Source organism: Puma concolor, chromosome A1, assembly GCF_028749965.1.
Source record: "Puma concolor isolate L17-30 chromosome A1, mPumCon1.1.hap2, whole genome shotgun sequence".
NCBI classification, from domain to species: domain Eukaryota; kingdom Metazoa; phylum Chordata; class Mammalia; order Carnivora; family Felidae; genus Puma; species Puma concolor.
The window spans coordinates 191,724,590-191,744,236 of record NC_141667.1 but is presented as its reverse complement, the minus strand read 5'-3'; the positions used below and the strand labels follow the sequence as shown (position 1 = coordinate 191,744,236).

Sequence of the window (19,647 nt, the reverse complement as noted above, 5' to 3'; positions counted from 1 at the left end):
AGATTGTCCAATGGAATACAGTTTCATTTTTAGGGATGAAGGTGGGAGGAAAGGAAGAATTTTATTTTTTTAAATGCAGCTTGCTTTTGAGAGAAAGAATAAGTGCAGTATTCTAAGAATTCACCTTGAAATTGTTATTCACATATCTCTTCCTCCTATCTAACAGTCATTAGAGACAGGTGGTGATATTTGCTCTATATTAAATAATGCAATGGGATGAGATTCCATTAATAGAAAAATAGAGCTTCTGTTTATAGAAAAGAGGAGTCATTATTTGATCTATTCCTAAGTTGCTTCTTTGATTCCTGCATTTGGAAAAAAAGCAAGCCATTTCCTCAGAAAGTAGCGGTAGAAATTATTTTCTTGCTATGTTTCTGAAAATTTCACTTGGTATCTTTAGGGTTGCTCATAATTCCTTTTTTTCTTCACATTTGGAGGTGACGGTCTTGTTTCACATGTAAAAATGATAGTACTCTTGTCATGAGAAGGACATCTGCTCAGAACTATCTCCACTGTCTCCTACTACCACAAATGTTCCTCCCCGCTTACCCCATACAGGTCTGACAGATTTAAAGCAGATGCTGTCCACACACTTCTACTTGTGACTGCTTATGAAATCATGACTCAGGACCTCATTTCTTGAAATATTTTTAAAGTTGTGAACAGGTGGCTAGACTTCATAAGCAACAACTGGAGGGCCGAGATTACTTAGTGGCTTGGAGAGGGACCAACTATCTTGTGAGCCCAGTTTCTCTAACATCAGCCTGGTTTCTGAAGAGGCAATATCCAGGTCAGCTGGTGCCATGCAGGGCAGGGGAGACTAACTCTAGAAGGGTTGAGTCCCTAGGAGGAATCCCCGCCTTACTCATTCTGGGAAGTTGCCTCAGGAAGTGAATGCCAGGGGACAGAATCACCCAGTGAGTTGCAGTTGTTCTGAGGAACAAAAGTGGAAGCTTATTCAGGGTCAAGAAAGGGGGACCTTAGGGCTGTAGGATTAGGGGCCAAGAGAAGAATGAGTGCATGTGGCAGGGCAGACATGGGTGGGTAGGAAGCTATAGTTGAGCCCCATATAGAATTTCAGATTCCTTGTTAGCCAGAGAAGCTTTGGGGAGTGGCAGGTGGGACCACACTTCTCATCTTTCCTAGTACGATGTAGGGAAGTCTTCCACCATGGTAACTGGAGCAAAAATAATGCCACTCTAGAAGACGTTCCAGCTCGAGTTTTTAATCATGTTTCCTTGATGGTAGAGTAAGACAACTGTATTTGATCTTTACTGATTGGTAAAGGTTTGACAGGATGGGAGCTGAGATTTATGGAGGAAAGATGATTTTGAAGCATGGAGAATTCGTTTCTTAGGGGGTTATGATATTGTGGCAGAGCATGAGAAGATTGAACCTTTCACTGTTGCAAATGAGGAAGTTGATTCCTTGAGGAAAAGGGGTATCAAGATATAGGAGAGGAATAGAAAAAGAGAATTGGGTTTATGCTTAAAACTATGAAGTTTTACCTAATTTGGGGGAAAATTCCCTCCATCTCTTCGTCCTTCATTTTCTGGACTGGCTCTATGAGTGGCTTTAGGTAACTTCTACATGAACATATTGAGTACAGGCCTGTGGCTGATTCCAGAGATACATCCATGAGTCAGGCGTGGCCCCAGCTCTCTGCACTCTACCAGAAGAGACTATAGGCTGTAGTGGGTGCATGCATGTGGACCTGAGGTCAGGTCTTCAGATTAATAGAAGGTATTTAGAAATATAGTAAATTGGATTGTGAATAACTTGTTCTGCGAGTGTTCCACAAGATGAGCAAACATTTCTAATAAATTTTAACTTGATAAACGAGGGATGTCTTGCACGAGTAGTACATGACACCAAATGTCACATGATTACAACTAAGCCAATGGTTCTTGAAATTTGCTTTGATATACAAGTGCTTTGGATTACAAGCATGTTTCTGGAACAAATTATGCTCACAAACCAAGGTTTTACTGTGCTTTTGATGAAGCCCTAGAACACAACTGTCTACACCAAACTATAATAAAACTATAATGTCATCCTTTGTGTCCAAACTGTGCTATCAGATATTAGGGAGACAGATTTTTGGCCATGTAAGCAGATTTTTTTTCCTCCAGTTTTGAGCTTTTGGAGAATTTACAGGGTTGGCCAAGGCAGTTTACAGTAGAAAAAGGATGGATGATGAGGGTTTGATGCAAATATGGATGTTTGGCCAGTGATGGTAATACCTCACCAGTTTGCTTTGCCCTTTGTTTGACTGTATTCTAGAGATCATTAACTGTTCAAAACTTTCCATAACGTGAGAGTGTCTTGAATTATGCTTCACAGAAATGTCTTTTCTGAGGAAGGACTGTGTGTGTAGGGAAACTTGACTGTCCTCTGGCCACTTCTCTTCCCCACACTATTTGGTTGAGATGGATAATTAGAGGATAGTTTTGAAATGTCTCCTTTACTTGATCTGCTTCCATTAAGCACTTCTTAAATTTCTTATTTAAGCCCAGCAAGACCTGGTGTGTTGTTCCTAGGTAAGACTATGAGAGTTCAGTCATATGACCAAGTTCTCACGACTAGTAAAAGTGGAGCCAGAATTCACACCCAGAGGTGTGACCTCAGAGCCTACCCTCTTAGCCATGCTGGCTCTTCATGGAAGAACCTGGCATGGGTATCTCTGGAAGAGAGCTAGAACATCTGCATGGAATTTATTTCCCTTTCTTTAAAGATGGTATTTCTTATAAAGGAGGAATCAGACCTAGGACTTCCTGGTTCAAAGGATACCTAAAAGCTATTAGGATAAGGTAGTTACAGAAGGATGTGTTCACTGATGGGCTCACTTGAGAGTTTATGCCTCTTTTCTTCCTGACCTCTAGTAGAAGGTTCAGAGGTCTGTGATGGGCATGTTTTCTGGCCCTTTGTCAGGTAGCAAAGAAATTACCAGAGCTATTTCATATAACAGTGGAGGATTATATCTATGTTTTACTTGTGATTTTTTGGATATTAAACACAATATTCAAAAATTAGTGTATGACACACAGAGAAGACTAGCAACATATTCGATATAGTCATTTATTGACATTATTAATGTTTCACCTCTACCCCCTTTGATGGTGAATTTGGGTTTCAAGGAAAGTTTGGATTCTTCTGGCTTTTGTCTTTCAGAGCTCTGATGGGAAGCTCTTCATTGCAGGGACTAAAACCTTATCTTTGTACTTAGCACTCTAAAGTTGGTCTTTGTTTTTGAAGCTCTACCTTTTTGGACTCACTGATGTACAGTTGTAAAGAATTCCCTTTTTTTGCAATTTTAGAAATAGTATTTTAAAAAAGAAACCCAATTATGGGTATCAATACAATTTGAATCAATTGGATATGTTTTAAGCAAGGTAATGCAATTTAACTGTTCTTTGACATCATGAATATTTATTAGTACTCTCCTGAGCTATTATCATTTTAGGCTTTCTCTTGCTAATTTACATTTTTGTAAGCTAAATAAATGTATTCAGTCAATATTTGAGAGCATCTGTGTGCCATGCACTGTGCTAGGCATTGTTAATAAAATATTATGTGGTTGCCAAGTGGTAAACCTGTCTTAAGACACCTGAGATATGACAATAAACAAAACCACAAAAATCCTTTTGGAATCTGGTGCAGGAGAGCCGTAATGAATGCATGCATGCAGTAGATGGTTAGAAGTACAGAAATAAAGCAGGGATGAGTGGTGGGGAGTATCAGACAGGCTGGTTGCAATTTTAAATATCTGGGTCCAGCATGGCTTCAATAGGAAGCATTTGTACGGAGCTTGGTGAATAAATGGGCTCTGCCCTCTCTAGCTTATAGTCTAATGATAACGTTCCTTGATGAACACTTACCATGACAGTAGGGATTCTGCTAAGTACCTGCGTACATTTCCTCCTCATCTACTGAACTGGGGACCATTATCCCCAGTTTCATAAGAAGGAAACTGAAGCTTTGAGAGTCAAATTGCTCAGATGGACATAGTAGAATCCAGATCTGATCCAAAGCCCATCCTCTTACACATGGTATTACACCATGTCAACTCTTGAAGTATTTGTGGAGGGAGGAATTAGCTAACTTTGTAGATAGGGCTGCCTTATTTTTGGTTCTGTTGTGTTGGGCAGTAACGTGGCTGGCTCATGGAAAGTCTGTGTTACCATGAGATTCCCTTTGAGCCTGTTCTATTTAAAAGGCTTTGGGATTGTGCCCGGTCGCCACAGAAGGCAAGGAAGCCACCTAGTTACTGACTTCCATGCGGTGGATTGTGTTTGCTATGTGTCAGAGAGTGGCCTCAATTGACTCCAGTAAATCATTGACTACTTGAATTCCTGGCATTACATTTCAGTGATAGGATACTAATTTGACTGGACTGCATACCATTGTGTCCAAGAATGCATTATAAATGCTCATACATAGAAGAGAATGTAAAGTGCGTGGAAGGTTATGGTGCCAAGGTTACTGCTTATTATGTTTGTTACAGAATAGACCCATACCTCGCATTTATAGCGTTTGCTTTATTGTAATAAAAAGTAAATGGCAAAGGAGTGTGTTGGAATAGAAGCCTCCATGAGGGGAAGTGGAAAGGAGGTCAGGGGTTCAAGAGAGCTTTCTTCCTTCTGCCCTCAGTGTGCTTAAGAGAATATTCCACTCAAAGCATCCCATTTTAATTGGATGGCAGTTTTCAGTGTAGCCTATGTTTTGTGTTGAATATTAACAGTTCTTTTGTGCTTAATTTCTGGGGTGTATATGTTGATCATTGTAAAAAGAAACTCTATATTTTACAACTCTATGTGCTATGTTTTTAATGATCAGCTTTTAGTGATCCCCCTCCATTAACTGCTTCTAAAACTAAATGTTTTTGATTTTTACAAGATGATTTTCTTTTACTTAGGAGATAAGCTATGATTTGAGCACTTAGGCTGTACAATTTATTCTTTTCATTTACCTCTTTGAAGTATAATAGAAATATATAAAAGGATATGTATTATAAGTGTACAATTCAAAAACCTCAGAGAAAGAGAACCCTTAGGTAGCCGGCTTCTAGATCAAAATAAAGGGAAATACCAGTGTCCCCCTTCTTTTTCTAATCATTCCACCATCCTTCTCCACAAGGGTAACCGGTCTCTTAACTTCTCCCATTATATCTGTGTTTTTGTACTTGCTATGAATAGTCTGTACTGTTTGTGTTTGGCTGCTTTTGCTTCTCATTGCTAGACTGAATCATGTGGTTGCATGCAGTTGCAGATTGCCCGCTCTTGTGGTCATATAATATTTCATTGTGGGTATCCTGTAATTTGTCCATCCTATTGTTAAAGACATATGTGCAGCTTCCAGTTTATTCTGTCATGAAAGGTGCTTCCGTAAACCTCATAAATGACTTTTGGTGAATATATATAGGCATTTCTGTCCAGTAGACACCTAGGGGTGGAATTGCTGGGCCATAGAATATGCATAGACTTGGCTTGAATAGTTACTACCAAATGGATTAAAAATTAAAAAGTAGTTGATCAGTTTATATTTCTGCAATAGTGTGGGAACTTGTGGATTCTATTTTTGTCCTGTGCTGGGATGGGTGGGAGGTGCATGTTATTCTAGGGTCCATTTCACTTCATGTTTGTTTTACGGAAAGGAATGGCCATAGCTGTCTCATTGATTCTTTGAAAGCTAAGTTAAATATTTGTGTGCTCATTCTCTCCCCTTTTTCCTTTCTGTATACATGTCTTCTATGTTAGATATGTGTTTTATATATCTCCTATGTACACAGGACATATATGTATATACATTTTATTTGGCAAATATACATCACTTACAGACTTTAGGCTAGAAAGCCACCTTAGAGGTCACCTAGTTCTGGCTTCTCCAGTCTGAATTAGCAACAATCCTGCTTATAAGTGTGTCTAATGACAGGAAGTGCATTAGTTTAGGGTAACCCTTTGTTAATGAAGGGTTCCTTCTTCAACATTGTGCTGACATCTGCCTCCTTTTAACTTCTCCCATAAATATCATGCCCTTTTACAGGTGAGGGAGAAAACTCATGATTCTTGTGACAAAGTAAAATCGCTTCAAGCAGAGATTCATGGCCATTTTTTAAATTGTACTTCTCAACATCTGTAGGACCTTGATCTCTAAGCATTTGCTCTGAGTAACTTGGATGAAAAACCCATGGACGATAGAAAAGAAAACTCTGCAAAAATGCTTTTTCTCCCCCTCTTTTTTTTTTCTCAATTTTTGTTGCATGAGCACACTGATTCCTGCTTCCTGCTCTCCCCACTTTTTGAATGGTTTTAAACATTGTTTAAAATGAAAATACAAAAAATGCCAGTAGTACACTTAACAAATCTATAATGAAAAAAATGAGAAAAAGACAAACTTGCTTATAGATAATGGACCATTCTATTTCATGAAATCAACGAATGTTGAAAAATTCTGATGGATAATATGCAGTCTAAGGTTTTTGAATGTCCAGGTGGTATTAATATTCATTTGAGAATAAAAGAATTTTTAGAATAAAAGACCTTTTTCTACTTAATAATTGAAGGCTCGTAGATGTTACTTAATAGGCATTTTCTCTTTTCTTTACAGGCAAGAAGAGACTGATAGGAGAGTGAAAAATGTAAGCTATATTTAAGGGAACATTATTAATGGTTTTTTACTTACATGTTCTGTAATAAGGCAGTGGTATCTAAAAATATCTGATACACTCTGAATCCTTTTTCTAATGGAATTTCTGACAGTAGCCAACAAGTCAGGAACTCTAAATATGTTTAAATAAGGTTAAACCATATGTTCTCTGACATCAGAGTGTAGGAGGGTAGGTGAAACCTGGGAAGTGGCATCTTATATGTGAGTAAGGGTGGGAAAGGCAAAAAACACACTTCAGGATCTTTAGAGGTGTAAGTCAAACCACAAGATCAGACTTTAAGGAAAAACACTGAATGTGTAAGAACTCCGGGTAATTGCTCGGTGCACACTTCTATCTCTAACATTCTGCATATTAGAAGAGTTTCTAAAACTGTGACAGCTTTAGTTAAAAAAAATACAAGAGCTCAAGATCCTTATTAAGGAAGCTGAGAATTCCTGATTTTAAGAGTTTAAGCTGTAAATTTGTTGGAAAAATTTATTGCTTTGGAAGTTTAATTTGCTTTCTTCATAAATGTTTTCCTTCAGATGAACTAGTAGATTATACAAATGCCTATTGACATCTGAGCTTTTGGTCTGAGAATGTGCTCGGAGACAGAAATCTAAGAATAATTAACATTTTTAATGGTCCTTCTCCTTCACATAATTTAAAAGAAAACCTACTTTTCAACCATAGATAAATACACTATCTTCTGTCTGGAGTGCTCAGCTGCATTTGAACTTGCAACTAGTTACTAACTAGACTGATGTTGTTTCATGGCATTTTTCAAGGTTTTGATAACATTGTACTGGTTGGGAAGAAAAGCACAAAGTAACCCCTACTATAATGGACCCTATCTTAATTTGAAAGCATTTGAGAATCTTTTAGGACAAGCTCTGACTAAGGTAAGGAAACTACATCTGGATGCAATGAATACTGTTCCTTATACTACTGCTTTGTCCTCCTCCCCACTCCCTGTATTCCTTTCCTTCCACTTCCCTTTTTCGTTCTTCCCCTCTTCTAACAAATATGGCAGCTCCTATTATCTTTACTCCACTCTGAATTGTGCTGGGTAGAAAGCATTGTTATTTATTTGCTGGCTTTGTATGCCACCGCAAAGCAGTGAGGGAGTCTAGGTATTTATTTCTTAGTTTTAGGTAATTCAATGACCGACATATCTGCTTCCTTTCTAAGGCACTGGATATAAGTTAACTCTTTCTATATTAGGAAATCCAACCTGTATTAGAGAGGTGCTGCAGGATAGCTACCGTGTGTTGAACTTACTCAGTTTCTCTATCTTAATGTCTTGTCATGTTTCATTAGATCTCTATGCCCATACTCCATCCTCCCCATAATTCTGTCATATTGCTTGTGTTTCCTAGATGCTGTAAATGCTGTTACAGGAAACATGATATGGGGCTTAAATTAGAATCTTTTGTTTTAAACACATTTCCAGTCCTTTATGTCCTGAAGTCAGTGTTGTAGCTTTTGAATGCTCAAGGATTCCTTGAGGAGGGTCAAGTGCCAGGACTGACCATAGTTCTGCCAAATTTTCATTTATAGGATCCAAATGGGGAAATTAAGTTCTCTAGGGGGATATTTATCCAGGGGAATTTACAGTGCTCAGAAGAAAATAGGTAGTTAAAATAATATACCATCATCTGATTCATAGTAGTTGCTCCATGGGTTTTTATGGTGATTAAATGGTACTGTACCAATAAGGCATTTAACATTAGTCTCTGGCACATTGTAAGGATGTAATAAATGGTAGTTACCATGATTGGAAGATAGAAATTTAGGCCAGGATGAAAATGAGCACCTTGCCTAACATCTACTTTGATCTTGAAATCCTTTTGCTTGAGTCTGACCACATATACTGTAGAAATATGAGATTATAGAGCAAAGAAGATTAAAGTATTCCTTCTTGATTTTTATTTTTGAATTGTAGGGAGTGGATGGTACTTCACCCAAATTCTTTGAAACAGTTAACTCAGGTTATAGAGCATTGTTCTAGATGTTGGAAAAACAGTCACGAAAGGCCCATCATCCTAGAGCACCAGTGTCTGATGGAGACAGATGAACAGGTCACGGAAGTTGAAGAAGATAAGGCTGTGATGGATGAATGTGCAGGTGGCCTGGGGCATGAGCAGAGCCTTGCCTTACAGTTATGTCAGCTAAGAAAACATCCAGTTAAAAATAATGTGGGGCTTTGGCTCCTGCATCAGTGCTCTCTTCACAGCCTTTGGTTCTTTTTATGGCAGTCTGACTCAGGTTGAATAACCCTAGTACAGCATTTGCGCTGGGAATGCTTTATTAAAAGCTGTTTCCTGTCACCAGTGTCACAACCAGAATAGGTAAAAAAAAAAATTGATCAAACCTCAGTTGTTGCCATTCCATTATTATGGAGTGGGGATAGCAGCAAGAAGTGTGTAAATACGTATGATCTCTGTTTTGCATCTGTTCTGTTCCACTCAAAGTCATTGTGTTCAGATGTTTCCCACTGAAGTAGATAATGCTTAATGGCCAATCCAGAACGTCAATTAAAAAACGAAAAAAAATTCGTGAGCTGTTGCACCTGAGTCATCATATAATCGGAGATGACTCATTTTAGATGACTTGTCAGAGGGAAGTCCTCGTAAAAACCAGGCACCAAGGCCAGACTCAGGTTCTTTTATAACTGAGGTGGCCCATCATCAATAACTTTAAGATAACTTTTTATGAGGTCAAAAATCATCTCACTGTGTGTTGAGGACTCTGATACTTTCACAAGTGCATGTCTAAGAAACCTGAAAGAGCTAAAGATATATTTTAAAAAATTGTAATCTTTTTATATTTTGAGAATTAGTTTGGTGGTACCAGCACTAGGCCCAGCTTCCCCATCTCCTTGAAAATAAGGTACAAGGTAGGTGCTGACATTTTTATGATAGGATATCAATGCTAATGCCAGGGTGTCTGGCATCGAAAGTATATGAAAGCTCACGTAAATCCACTAGATCTTATTGGTGCTTCATACATTTGTCCAACAGTTGAGCCATGAGTTGACAGAGTCTCAGCCAAAAGTGTGCCCGGGACAGCTGCTAATGATGCATTGTAAACATTCTTTTTTCAACTTTATCCATATGTTGAAAATGTTCATAATTATAAAAGTTGAAAGAATACTACAACAAATACCCAACTATGTCTATCTGGTTCAATTGTTAAAAACTTCCCATACTGGCTTTACCCATGTGTCTATCCATTCATCTGTTTTTACTTAACCATTTCAAGGTAAATTGTAGATTTCTTATGTCTAAAAACTCAGCATGCATCTCTTAAGAGTAAGCATATTCTTCCATATAGCTACAATGTCTATTATGTTGAAGGAAATTATTAAATGTTCCCTCCTGTCTATTACCTAGTCCGTATTCAGAATTTCCCAATTGTCTCCCAGCTTTCTTTCATGGCTCATTTTATCTGAATTCTGAGTAATCAAGATTCACATATTACATCTGGGTGTTAGGAATTCCTACGTTCTTTAAACTGTCTCTGTAGTTTGCTCATCTGAGACTAGCATTTCTGATTTATATACTAATGGCATTGTATGAAAAAATTAGTCATTAGATGTTCTTTGATTACTATGTATCAGGACAAGGCTAAGGGCTTTATAATTTTACTTAAATCCTAATTTTAAAAAGTCCAGTTTTGGGGCACCTGGGTAGCTCAGTCAGTTGAACGTCTGACTCTTGATTTTGGCCCAGGTCCCGATGCCAGGATCGTGAGGTCGAGCCCCGCGTGAGACTGCTTAAGATTTTGATTTTTCTCTTTCTGTCCCTCTGCCCTTCACCCCAGCTCGTGCTCTCTCTCTGTCTCTCAAAAAAAAAAAAAAAAAAAAAAAAAAAAGCCCAGTTTTATTTTGCTATTAACTTTTTCATAAAGGAATGTTATTCAAAATAATGCTTATATACGTATTATATATATTTGTATAATGTATATAAATTTTAAAAGATTTTACCTTTAAGTAATCTCTACACCCAACATGGGACTTGATCTCATAACCCTGAGATCAAGAGTCGCATGCTCTACCGACTAAGCCAGCCAGGTACCCTCAAAAGGATACTTGTAATAAGTTCTATATAATTTACAAACCTATGGCTAATCACATTTGTTATCTGTCTATTTATCTCTCATGTGAGCCAAACAAATAAATACTTACTAAGATTGAGGGAAAGTAAATTTTGAATGTCTGCAGACAAGTCTACTTTCCTTGGCTCAGATCTAGGTGTTGTGATCAGTGGAAATGAATGAGCTCTGTGGTGTATGCCTGCTGTCCTTGCCCTTTTATCTGTTTTTAAAGTTTTTTCTTAAGAAACTATGAGTTAAAGTTACTTTATTCTAAACACTGCAAATATTTCCTGGAGGGTAGGCTGACTAGAATCTTGTTAACTTACCTCCTTTGGAACATGGAAATTAAGGTTGACTTTTTGCTTTGACTCCTTTCATGTTTATTGCCAGATACCTGTAGTCACTGATTTTTAGCATTTGAATCTATTATTAGCTTCTCTTTTATTAAAATGCCCCCCCCACACTTACTTTTAGATAAACTGTAGTCTTTTATTAAATACTATTGAATACCTCCTCATTGTTACCTAAGTGCCAAATACTGTGGGAAAACATTTACAGATTTATACTCTGATTTTTGTCAGATTTTTTTTAATGTTTAACAGAGAAATCTCATTGCCACACCTATCAAATATAGCACAACTTGAGCTATACAAACAAGTAATGACTGATTACATTTTTGGAAGTTTATGCTGACTCACTCTTCTTTAAAAACTTTTCCTTTAGGCTCTTGAAGACTCCAGGTGCCTGAAAAGGAGTGGCAGGGACAGTGGTTACGGTGATATCTGGTGTGCTGAACGTGGAGACTTTCCTACTCCTCCAGGCAACCATAAGAGAGAAGATTCGTTTGAAAGCTTGGACTCTTTGGGGTCTAGGTCATTCACAAGCTGCTCCTCTGATATCACGCTGAGAGGGGGACGTGAGGGTGAGTTGCATCTTTGACTGTCAGTGTATTTTGTGCTTGTTTGCATTATTAAGAGAAAACTGGAAATAGGAGAGAGTAGGAAAATGGAGCAAAAACATTTGGGGCAAAAATTTTACGAAGATGTGGATTTCCATAGAGACTAAAATATTGGGGGTTTCTTTCTCGTTTTCCATTTCTTTTTTTTTTTCTTTCTTTCTTTCTTTTCCTTTCTCATTGCTTCCTCACTGTATTACCACTAGAGTGATCATTGTTTCATTGTTTTTCATTCCATGGTTAGAAGAGAGTGGGGAGGAGACCATTAACTGTGACCTGTTCTATCAATGATGATCTATCCTGATTCTCTTCTGTCCAGATGCAGGTTTGATAATCTGTGCTATGAGGCCTATTTACCAATGTACCTAAACATAAAGAAGAAAGCTTCTATAAAATTCTGCTCTAGTTTCTGAATACTTTTCTCTCCAAAAGATAAAAAAATTTCTCTTAAGGAAAAGGAGGAAACATAGCCCTGTAATTCTGTCCAAAAAAAATGATTGATATCTGCCAGGATAGATTATTATGCTAAACTTTGATAAATTAAGTAGCCATACTAGCATGGTGTTAGGAAACCTCTTTTGTTTTTATTAGGGTCAGAGCAAATCCAGGACAGAGTGAGAAAAGAACATAAAATGAAAGTTGCTTTGTTACGAGTTTCAAAATCCTAGTATTATGGCCACATCAGTTACTTAAATGCATGTCTTCTAACAATGGCTATTGGATGGGGTCAGAAATTCCCGACTGTGTACCTTTAACAATTCAAATTCGGATGGATCAAAACCACAAGTAAAGTTTCTGTGCTTCTAGCATCGACATGAAAAAATGGAGAGTTCTGGTTGTGAGTTGGTGCTAAATTGTTAGGGATTTTACTTTCCTGGTTATTTTGATAATTACTTTTATATTTTTACTTGTTTTTCCTAATGTTCTTATCAAAAAGCATTTAAAACCTCAACAAAGTTGAAAGAATTTTACAGTGAATACTCATGTTCCAAGCCCTAGTTCTTACCATAACATTTTACTGGGCTTGCTTTACCACATATCTTCCCCTCCCTCTATATACATTAATTATCCATCTTGGTGTTTGAGGCACTTCAGAGTACATTAGACTTTGCCTAAATACTTTAGCACGCAGTGCTCAACTACAATTCAATCTTTGTTGTTGTTGTTCTGATGTAAATTTACAAAACAATGGACGTACAATGGATTTGGTTTTGAAAAATAATCAACAAATTAAGTGAAACACAACCCCATCTCTTTAGGTTTTAGAGTAGTAGTGGCATTTGAAATTTTAAAAAAATGAGTAGCTATCAAAGAGTTACCCTTTATGATTATTGTTGCATGTGTTGGTGGCTGCTATCCAGGTATGACATTTTCATGGCCCAGATGACTAGTACAGGGTTAAGGAAATGAATCTGAGTTTATAGTTCATCTGAGTGATTAAAACTGTAAAAGCAGAGGCTGACGTTCTTAATGAGCTATATTCCTTTGTCCTGACTGGATAACCTAAAACATTCAGTGTTTAAATTTATATCTGGCCAACAAAGAATAACAGGGGCAAAGACTGAAGGCATGTGGGAATATACAGACCTCCGTCGGTTCAGTATAGTCGTCCCGAGTGTGGAATTGAAGTCCTCTCCTCAGATACTTGGTGGACTGGATGCCTGGTATGTGTGACAGAAAGCAGACGGCCACTGTCACACTGCTTCCTGATCTTGGGAAAGGGGTTGCAGAGCTTGTGTGAAGAGTGAGGAAGGGAAGATGTGGTACTTACAACTGAGGAAGAAGAGAAAAGCCTGAGGGCCACCTGGATGATCAAACTTTTTTGCAATCAGCATGTTGAAATTCTGCTGCCTGCCTGGTTGAGGTCCCAAACTGATCCCCACCCTCCCGCCCTTTAGGATAATATTTTTAAGTTAACAAACTGAAAAGTCAAATTCCTTAGTTTTATACGAACTCCCTTTCCATATCAAGAATATTTGCTTACTCTGCAGGAACTTCATTCAAAAATAAAAAGATTTTAGCTTTAAAACTTCCAAAGTAGAAAATCTCCCTGTGTGTTTAAAATTCCACATGTACACATTCGGGCAAGAACCTCTAAGACCTTTCTTATTTGCAACAAAATGGGATATTCAGGAAGTGGTAAAAATGGAAGCACCTGATGATTGACCATTAACCCTCCTGGTCGTAGGCTGCTCATTCTTCCTCCCTTTTTGCCTTTTCTCTTTTACTCTATTCCAGCCTCACGGTCTCCCAGGGTGTGTGAAACCACTTCCGGTAGGCCATTCTCATTGTTATTTACTGTAGATTTCTGCCAGGCAGGAGGGAGGAGACCAGATGGCCTTGAGCACAGGTTGACCTGCCCTGAGTTCGCTGTGCCCAGAGGCTGCAGCTGTCAGGTACCAGCTATCCTCTGAAGGAACCCTGGCGGGAAGGGGGCAACCTCTACAAACTATCTTTGCAAATACATGGAGGCAGAAAGAACAAAAGGGTAGAAAAGGGAGACAACTCAGCGTGGATCTGTAGTAGTATTTTGTAGTCTCTTTTCTTCCTCTGTCTTTACAAGAGTAGACTTATTTATTTAAGAGAACAGATCAGCATTTGTGTCTATCTGACCTTGAGGTGTATCACAGTGTATTCTTTTGAATTTGTATTTAAATGATTTGATTTGATTTTGGAATCAAAATACAAGGTTCCCAGTATTTTCGTGGCCACCCTGAGAAAAATCCTTGAGTTGTGTGTGTTCATTTAGACATGAGGCTTGATATTCCTTTGGACCAAATGATTACTGAAGTTCCAACCTCCTGTTTAATGTGTGACCCTTGCCTATAGGGATCTCACAACGATGTAGCCAACCCCTTCCTGATACTATGCTTTCTACTGCTTTTTCCATGTCCTCCCTTATCTCTCTTGCCCTCACAGAAATTTGAGACAATGGTGTGCTTTATTTTAAATTACAGACTTTTCCTTGAATGACTCTTTGATCTAGTTTTCGGTGTCTTTGACTCAATTGCTATATTTTACTCATATGTATTCCATCAATAAATTTTATGTACAGTCACAGGGTCAAGGAGGATTGGGAAGAAAAGAAGTTCAGTGGTTAATGGGGACATTTTCCGTTTAGAATGTTCAACAGTGAAAGAATGTAGCGCATGTGCCTCCAGTATGCAAAGCAAGTTCCTCCTAATGGATCTTATCACAACTTCATGACAAATTTCTAAAAATATTCCCCAGAGTTAGCAGAAGAGCCCTGGGTTTCCAAGGGAAAGAGAAAGCAGGCATGCTGTGTGGGTTCAGTTAGACAAATGATCTGGAGAGTAAAGCAAATTCTCGTGCTTTTTTTATAGGTTGCGAAAGCGACACAGATTCTGAATTTCCATCCAAGATGCAGGATTATAATAAAGACGATATGTCCTATCGAAGGATTTCAGCTATTGAACCAAAATCTGCTTTACCATTCAATCGTTTTTTACCCAACAAAAGTAGACAGCCATCCTATGTGCCAGCGCCGTTGAGGAAGAAAAAGCCGGACAAATACGAGGATAACAGAAGAAGTTGGGCAAGCCCGGTCTATACAGAAGCGGATGGAACATTTCCAAGGTACTGGGATGTGAGCTGATGGTGGAGTTTTAAAATTCAGTGCACTTTGTGAATTTGCAGGGATATTTAAATGTGGGAAAAGGAATAGTTCTTAAAATGTATTTCATAGCCCAAAAATTTCACTAATGAAAATGCATTTTTTTTTCTTACTATTATCTTTAGTCGTGCATATCCTGAAGGTGTTTCTTCCCTTTTAGGATGTCAGCCTATGGTGTGTTGGTTCTTTTTTTAGATACATGCCTTTAGCTTATTGACATCTTTCAGCATATTGGATGACTTCTGCTTTTCACTGTGAGCTGTTGTTTTCTTCCATTTTTTCCCTGTTTGATTGATCTCAGTGGACACACAGAGAATCCTTTAATTTCCCATCAAATTAGCAAAGCAGAGTGGGATTTTTCCAATGCAGCTTCCTGTCAGAAGGAGGTATACAGTTCTGAAAGTGGTTCGGACTCCGAGGATGAACGAAGGTTGCCTGATGTAGTTTTGGATGACTTAGCCAACCGTAGATTCCAAGTGAAAAAGAGGCCTGAGTATTTCATCTCGAAAACCACCTCTCCTAGCTCTTATTCGCAAAGGTTTTCTCCTGCTGACCCATTAGCCACTGGGCTGTACGAGTTGACGAGGTCAGAAAAATTCTCTTAGATCAGAATGTCTGTTATGTTGATTTTAATATATAACACCCCAGATTGTTTGCAATTTTATCTCTTTTTAACACATCTTATAATTATCTTTGGCCCTTGCATATCATGCTGTCCTCTGATTAAAATGAGATGCTGTTATCATGCCTTAACTTTGTTCTAGGAGCTGTCATGATAGAGTGGCAACTAATTTGTCTCATTCAGTGATAGAAACTTTGTGAGCCAGAAAGCATGCCTTTTGTGTTCTGTGTCACAAACTGCTCATTCAGTATCTTAACTGGTTGGATGTTTTGAACAGTAATGAGAGGAGAACTTGGGGTACCAATGTGGAGAATTGGCCAACAGTACAAGAAACTTCAAACTCCTCTTGTTACTTGGAAGAGAAAGAAGCAAAGACAAGTACACCCAACACCGTAAAGGATGATCTTTATGTGCGAAAGCTAAGTCCAATCATGCCAAACCCAGGGCATGCTTTTGATCAGTTTCTTCCCAAATGTTGGATCCCAGAAGATGTGAACTGGAAAAGAATAAAAAGAGAAACTTACAAACCATGGTATAAAGAATTTCAGGGATTCAGGTTTGTCTCTGTGCATGTTTCTGTTGTTCTAATGTTCATTCGGCACCCTGGCTGGGTGTGTTCCGTGTGTGCTTTCTACAAGAGGGAAAGAGAAAGGTTCCTTTTCCCTTTAATACCTATAGAACCTCTATCACTGAAAAAAAAAATGCTGTTTAAGTTTAAACCTTAGGATCTGGATCTTAAAAAGCCTTCTGCACGGCAGTATTTTCAGTAGTTCTAGTTTTCTCCAACTCTTTCTCCTTTCCTCCCTCCTTTCTCTGTATCACTCTACAGTAGGAGGAATTCAGATTCTGAGGATGAGGATTCAGGCTCTCACAGAAGCTCCTCCATTTTTAGTAGAATCCAAAAAGCAAAGCGTAGGCTAGACAGCAACTGCCAAAGACGTTCACTCTTGCTGGAACTGGCTACCAGAGGGGCCAAGAACTCCTGGGACACCCATGCAGCCAGGAAAGCCAGTGGTGCCGCGGACGAGCCCAGGTGTACCTGTGTGCATGAGCCTGCCTGCTTTGAGTCTGGCCTGGGACATCTGTGCCAGTTTCTGCTGCTACTTGAATCTCTGACCATGATGCGCTGGGTCATGAAACCTTATAACATTTAGCATAAAAGCATAATGTATAACGTATTGCTTTCTGTGGGAACATATGAGCTTGGAAGTCTATGGAATTAAATATTCTTCACAGTAATGTACAAGATAGTACATGTGGCATAGTCTGTGCTTTTGGAAAATTATTTCTAAAAAGCTTTTGTGAAAGTTGACCTAATTCTGTGGTTTTGTTATGTACGGAGATGTGGAGAAAGGAAATAACTTTTTTAAAAAAGTTTTTATTTAAAAATTTTCTTTGAATGTTTATTTTTGAGAGACAGAGAGAGACAGAGCACAAACAGGGGAGGGGCAGAAAGAGAGAGGGAGAAACAGAATCTGAAATAGGCTCCAGGCTCTGAGCTGTCAGCACAGAGCCTGACGCGGGGCTCAAACTCAGACTGTGAGATCATGACCTGAGCCAAAGTCAGACGCTTAACCGACTGAGCCACCCAGGCGCTCCAGAAAATAACTTTTAGATAGACACCAGGGCGCACAAGTCTAGTGGGGAAATGCAGAGAAAAGATTTTTTTTTTTAAGTTTATTTATTTATTTTGAGAAAGAGAGGGAGCTGTGCATGCATGAGCAGGGGAGAGTCAGAAAGAGAGGGAAAGAGAGAGAGAATCCCAAGCAGGGTCCACGCTGTCAGTGTGCAGCCTGACTCTGGGCTCGACCGCACGAACCATGAGACCATGACCTGAGCCGAAATCTATAGTCGGACATCTAACCGACTGAGCCACCGAGGTGCCCCCATTGGGGTCTTTTTGAATGCTTCACAGCATTTTATTTTTTTAATTCTGCTGACTACCTGTGCCTATTGCATAAAGTGCTTAATGACCGACTCTTCAAAATCTGCAAGATCGCTGCTTCGCTGGGATGGGGGCTATATCACTGTGGGTGGCAGAATATGGGCAGGGTAAAAGCAAGTACGTATTCATCAGGGAGGTGTGTGCTGTCTACGTTTTAGCCCCATCAGTTGGCCTGGACAGCACCCACCTTTCTTGAGAAGCGCACGCTGCATTTGCTTATTTAAATGGTATCCAAGAAAGTCACGGGTGATGGCATTAAAGGCTAGTCTTTCTCCCAAGCAAGAATCCCTCCTGTGACTCCATGACATATTTCACCCATGGTAACTGACTAGTTGGTCTGCTGCCTAATTACCTGTTCTACCTGAGCTTAATAAGATTCTCCCTTCCTTTTTCTTTTCTGTGCTTCAGTCAGTTTTTATTACTTCAGGCCCTCCAAACATATTCTGATGACATCTTGTGTTCTGAAACAAATACCAAAATTGATCCCACTGCCGGCCCCAGGCTCATAACACGCAGAAAGAATCTCTTTTCTGCACCAGGGTATAAAAGAGATGACCTCGAGATGTCAACCCTAGACCCTGATTTAGAGAATGATGATTTCTTTGTCAGAAAGACTGGCGCTTTCCATGCAAATCCGTATGTTCTCCGGGCCTTCGAAGATCTTAGAAGGTTTTCTGAGCAAGATGATCCTGTCGAGCGAGATATAATTCTGCAGTGTAGAGAAGGTGAACTTGTACTTCCGGATCTAGAAAGAGATGATATGGTTGTTCGCCGACTTCCAGCACAGAAAAAAGAGGTGCCTCTGTCAGGGGCCCCAGACAGATACCAGCCAGTTCCTTTCCCTGAACCCTGGACTCTTCCTCCAGAAATTCAAGCCAAGTTTCTGTGTGTACTTGAAAGAACACGCCCATCCAAAGAAAAAAGAAAGAGCTGTAGAGTGTTAGTGCCTTCCTACCGGCAGAAGAAAGATGACCTGTTGACTCGCAAGATCCAGTCCTGGCAGCTGGGGACGACCGTGCCTCCCGTCAGCTTCATCCCTGGCCCCTGCAGTGAGGCAGACCTGCAGAGGTGGGAAGCCATCCGGGAGGCCAGCAGACTTAGGCACAAGAAACGGCTCATGGTCGAGAGGTCAGAGTGTGTTTCTGCAAGGATGTGGCTTGTAATGGATGGTCTTGTATAACTTTTCTGTGTGAGAAAGTGGCATTGTGTTGCCCAACTGTGCATGTCACAAGCCATTTTGAAGCATCCTGCAAAAAGTTGTGTTGTTTTGAGGAACCTGTAGTGATTTCATGGAAAAAGTGCAATTCCATATTTGCACATCTCTAAATCAGCTAGCTGAGGCCTGTTTAAAAAAGGTGTGTACATAAGCCTTGCCTTTGGCCTTAAGGAAGACTATGGTACTATTTGCAACATGATGTTTCATGGAAATGTTACATTTACAGACTTTATAGTCTCATGTCCAGGCATTTCTGAAACAGTCTGGTTGTAGTTTAGTTTTCTGTGTTTCTCATAATTTGGAATGTATGATTTCTGTGTAACCATGTCCCTTGAAATATGGCATTGCAAATTTCATTTAACTTGATTATAATTTTTGTTTTTGACCTAGGTTCCTTGGATTGTCAATATGTGACTTTTTAAATTTCTAGTTTAAAATTGAGTGCAGACTTTATTAAATGCATGAATGTTATTTGCTGTCTGCTAAATTTTACATGTATGTAATTATGGCCATAATGTGTCTGCATTTATG

The 19,647-nt window shown here is 39.1% G+C and overlaps 1 protein-coding gene across 21 annotated transcripts in view; it reads left to right on the top strand.

Moving 5' to 3' along the window:
• The window catches only part of LMO7 (LIM domain 7), a 198,447-nt gene that overhangs the window by 132,197 nt on the left and 46,603 nt on the right, over positions 1-19,647 (top strand). For 10 of the 21 annotated variants that reach the window (XM_086710178.1, XM_086710134.1, XM_086710162.1 and 7 more), the window contains 8 exons: positions 6,607-6,637; positions 7,435-7,548; positions 11,468-11,666; positions 15,044-15,296; positions 15,635-15,919; positions 16,233-16,511; positions 16,785-16,988; positions 18,309-19,028. In XM_086710178.1, coding sequence (XP_086566304.1) covers positions 6,607-6,637; positions 7,435-7,548; positions 11,468-11,666; positions 15,044-15,296; positions 15,635-15,919; positions 16,233-16,511; positions 16,785-16,988; positions 18,309-19,028 — 2,085 coding nt within the window. The remainder of the gene's footprint in view (positions 1-6,606; positions 6,638-7,434; positions 7,549-11,467; positions 11,667-15,043; positions 15,297-15,634; positions 15,920-16,232; positions 16,512-16,784; positions 16,989-18,308; positions 19,029-19,647) is intronic. The other 11 variants (XM_086710212.1, XM_086710207.1, XM_086710236.1 and 8 more) reach the window with 7 other exon arrangements.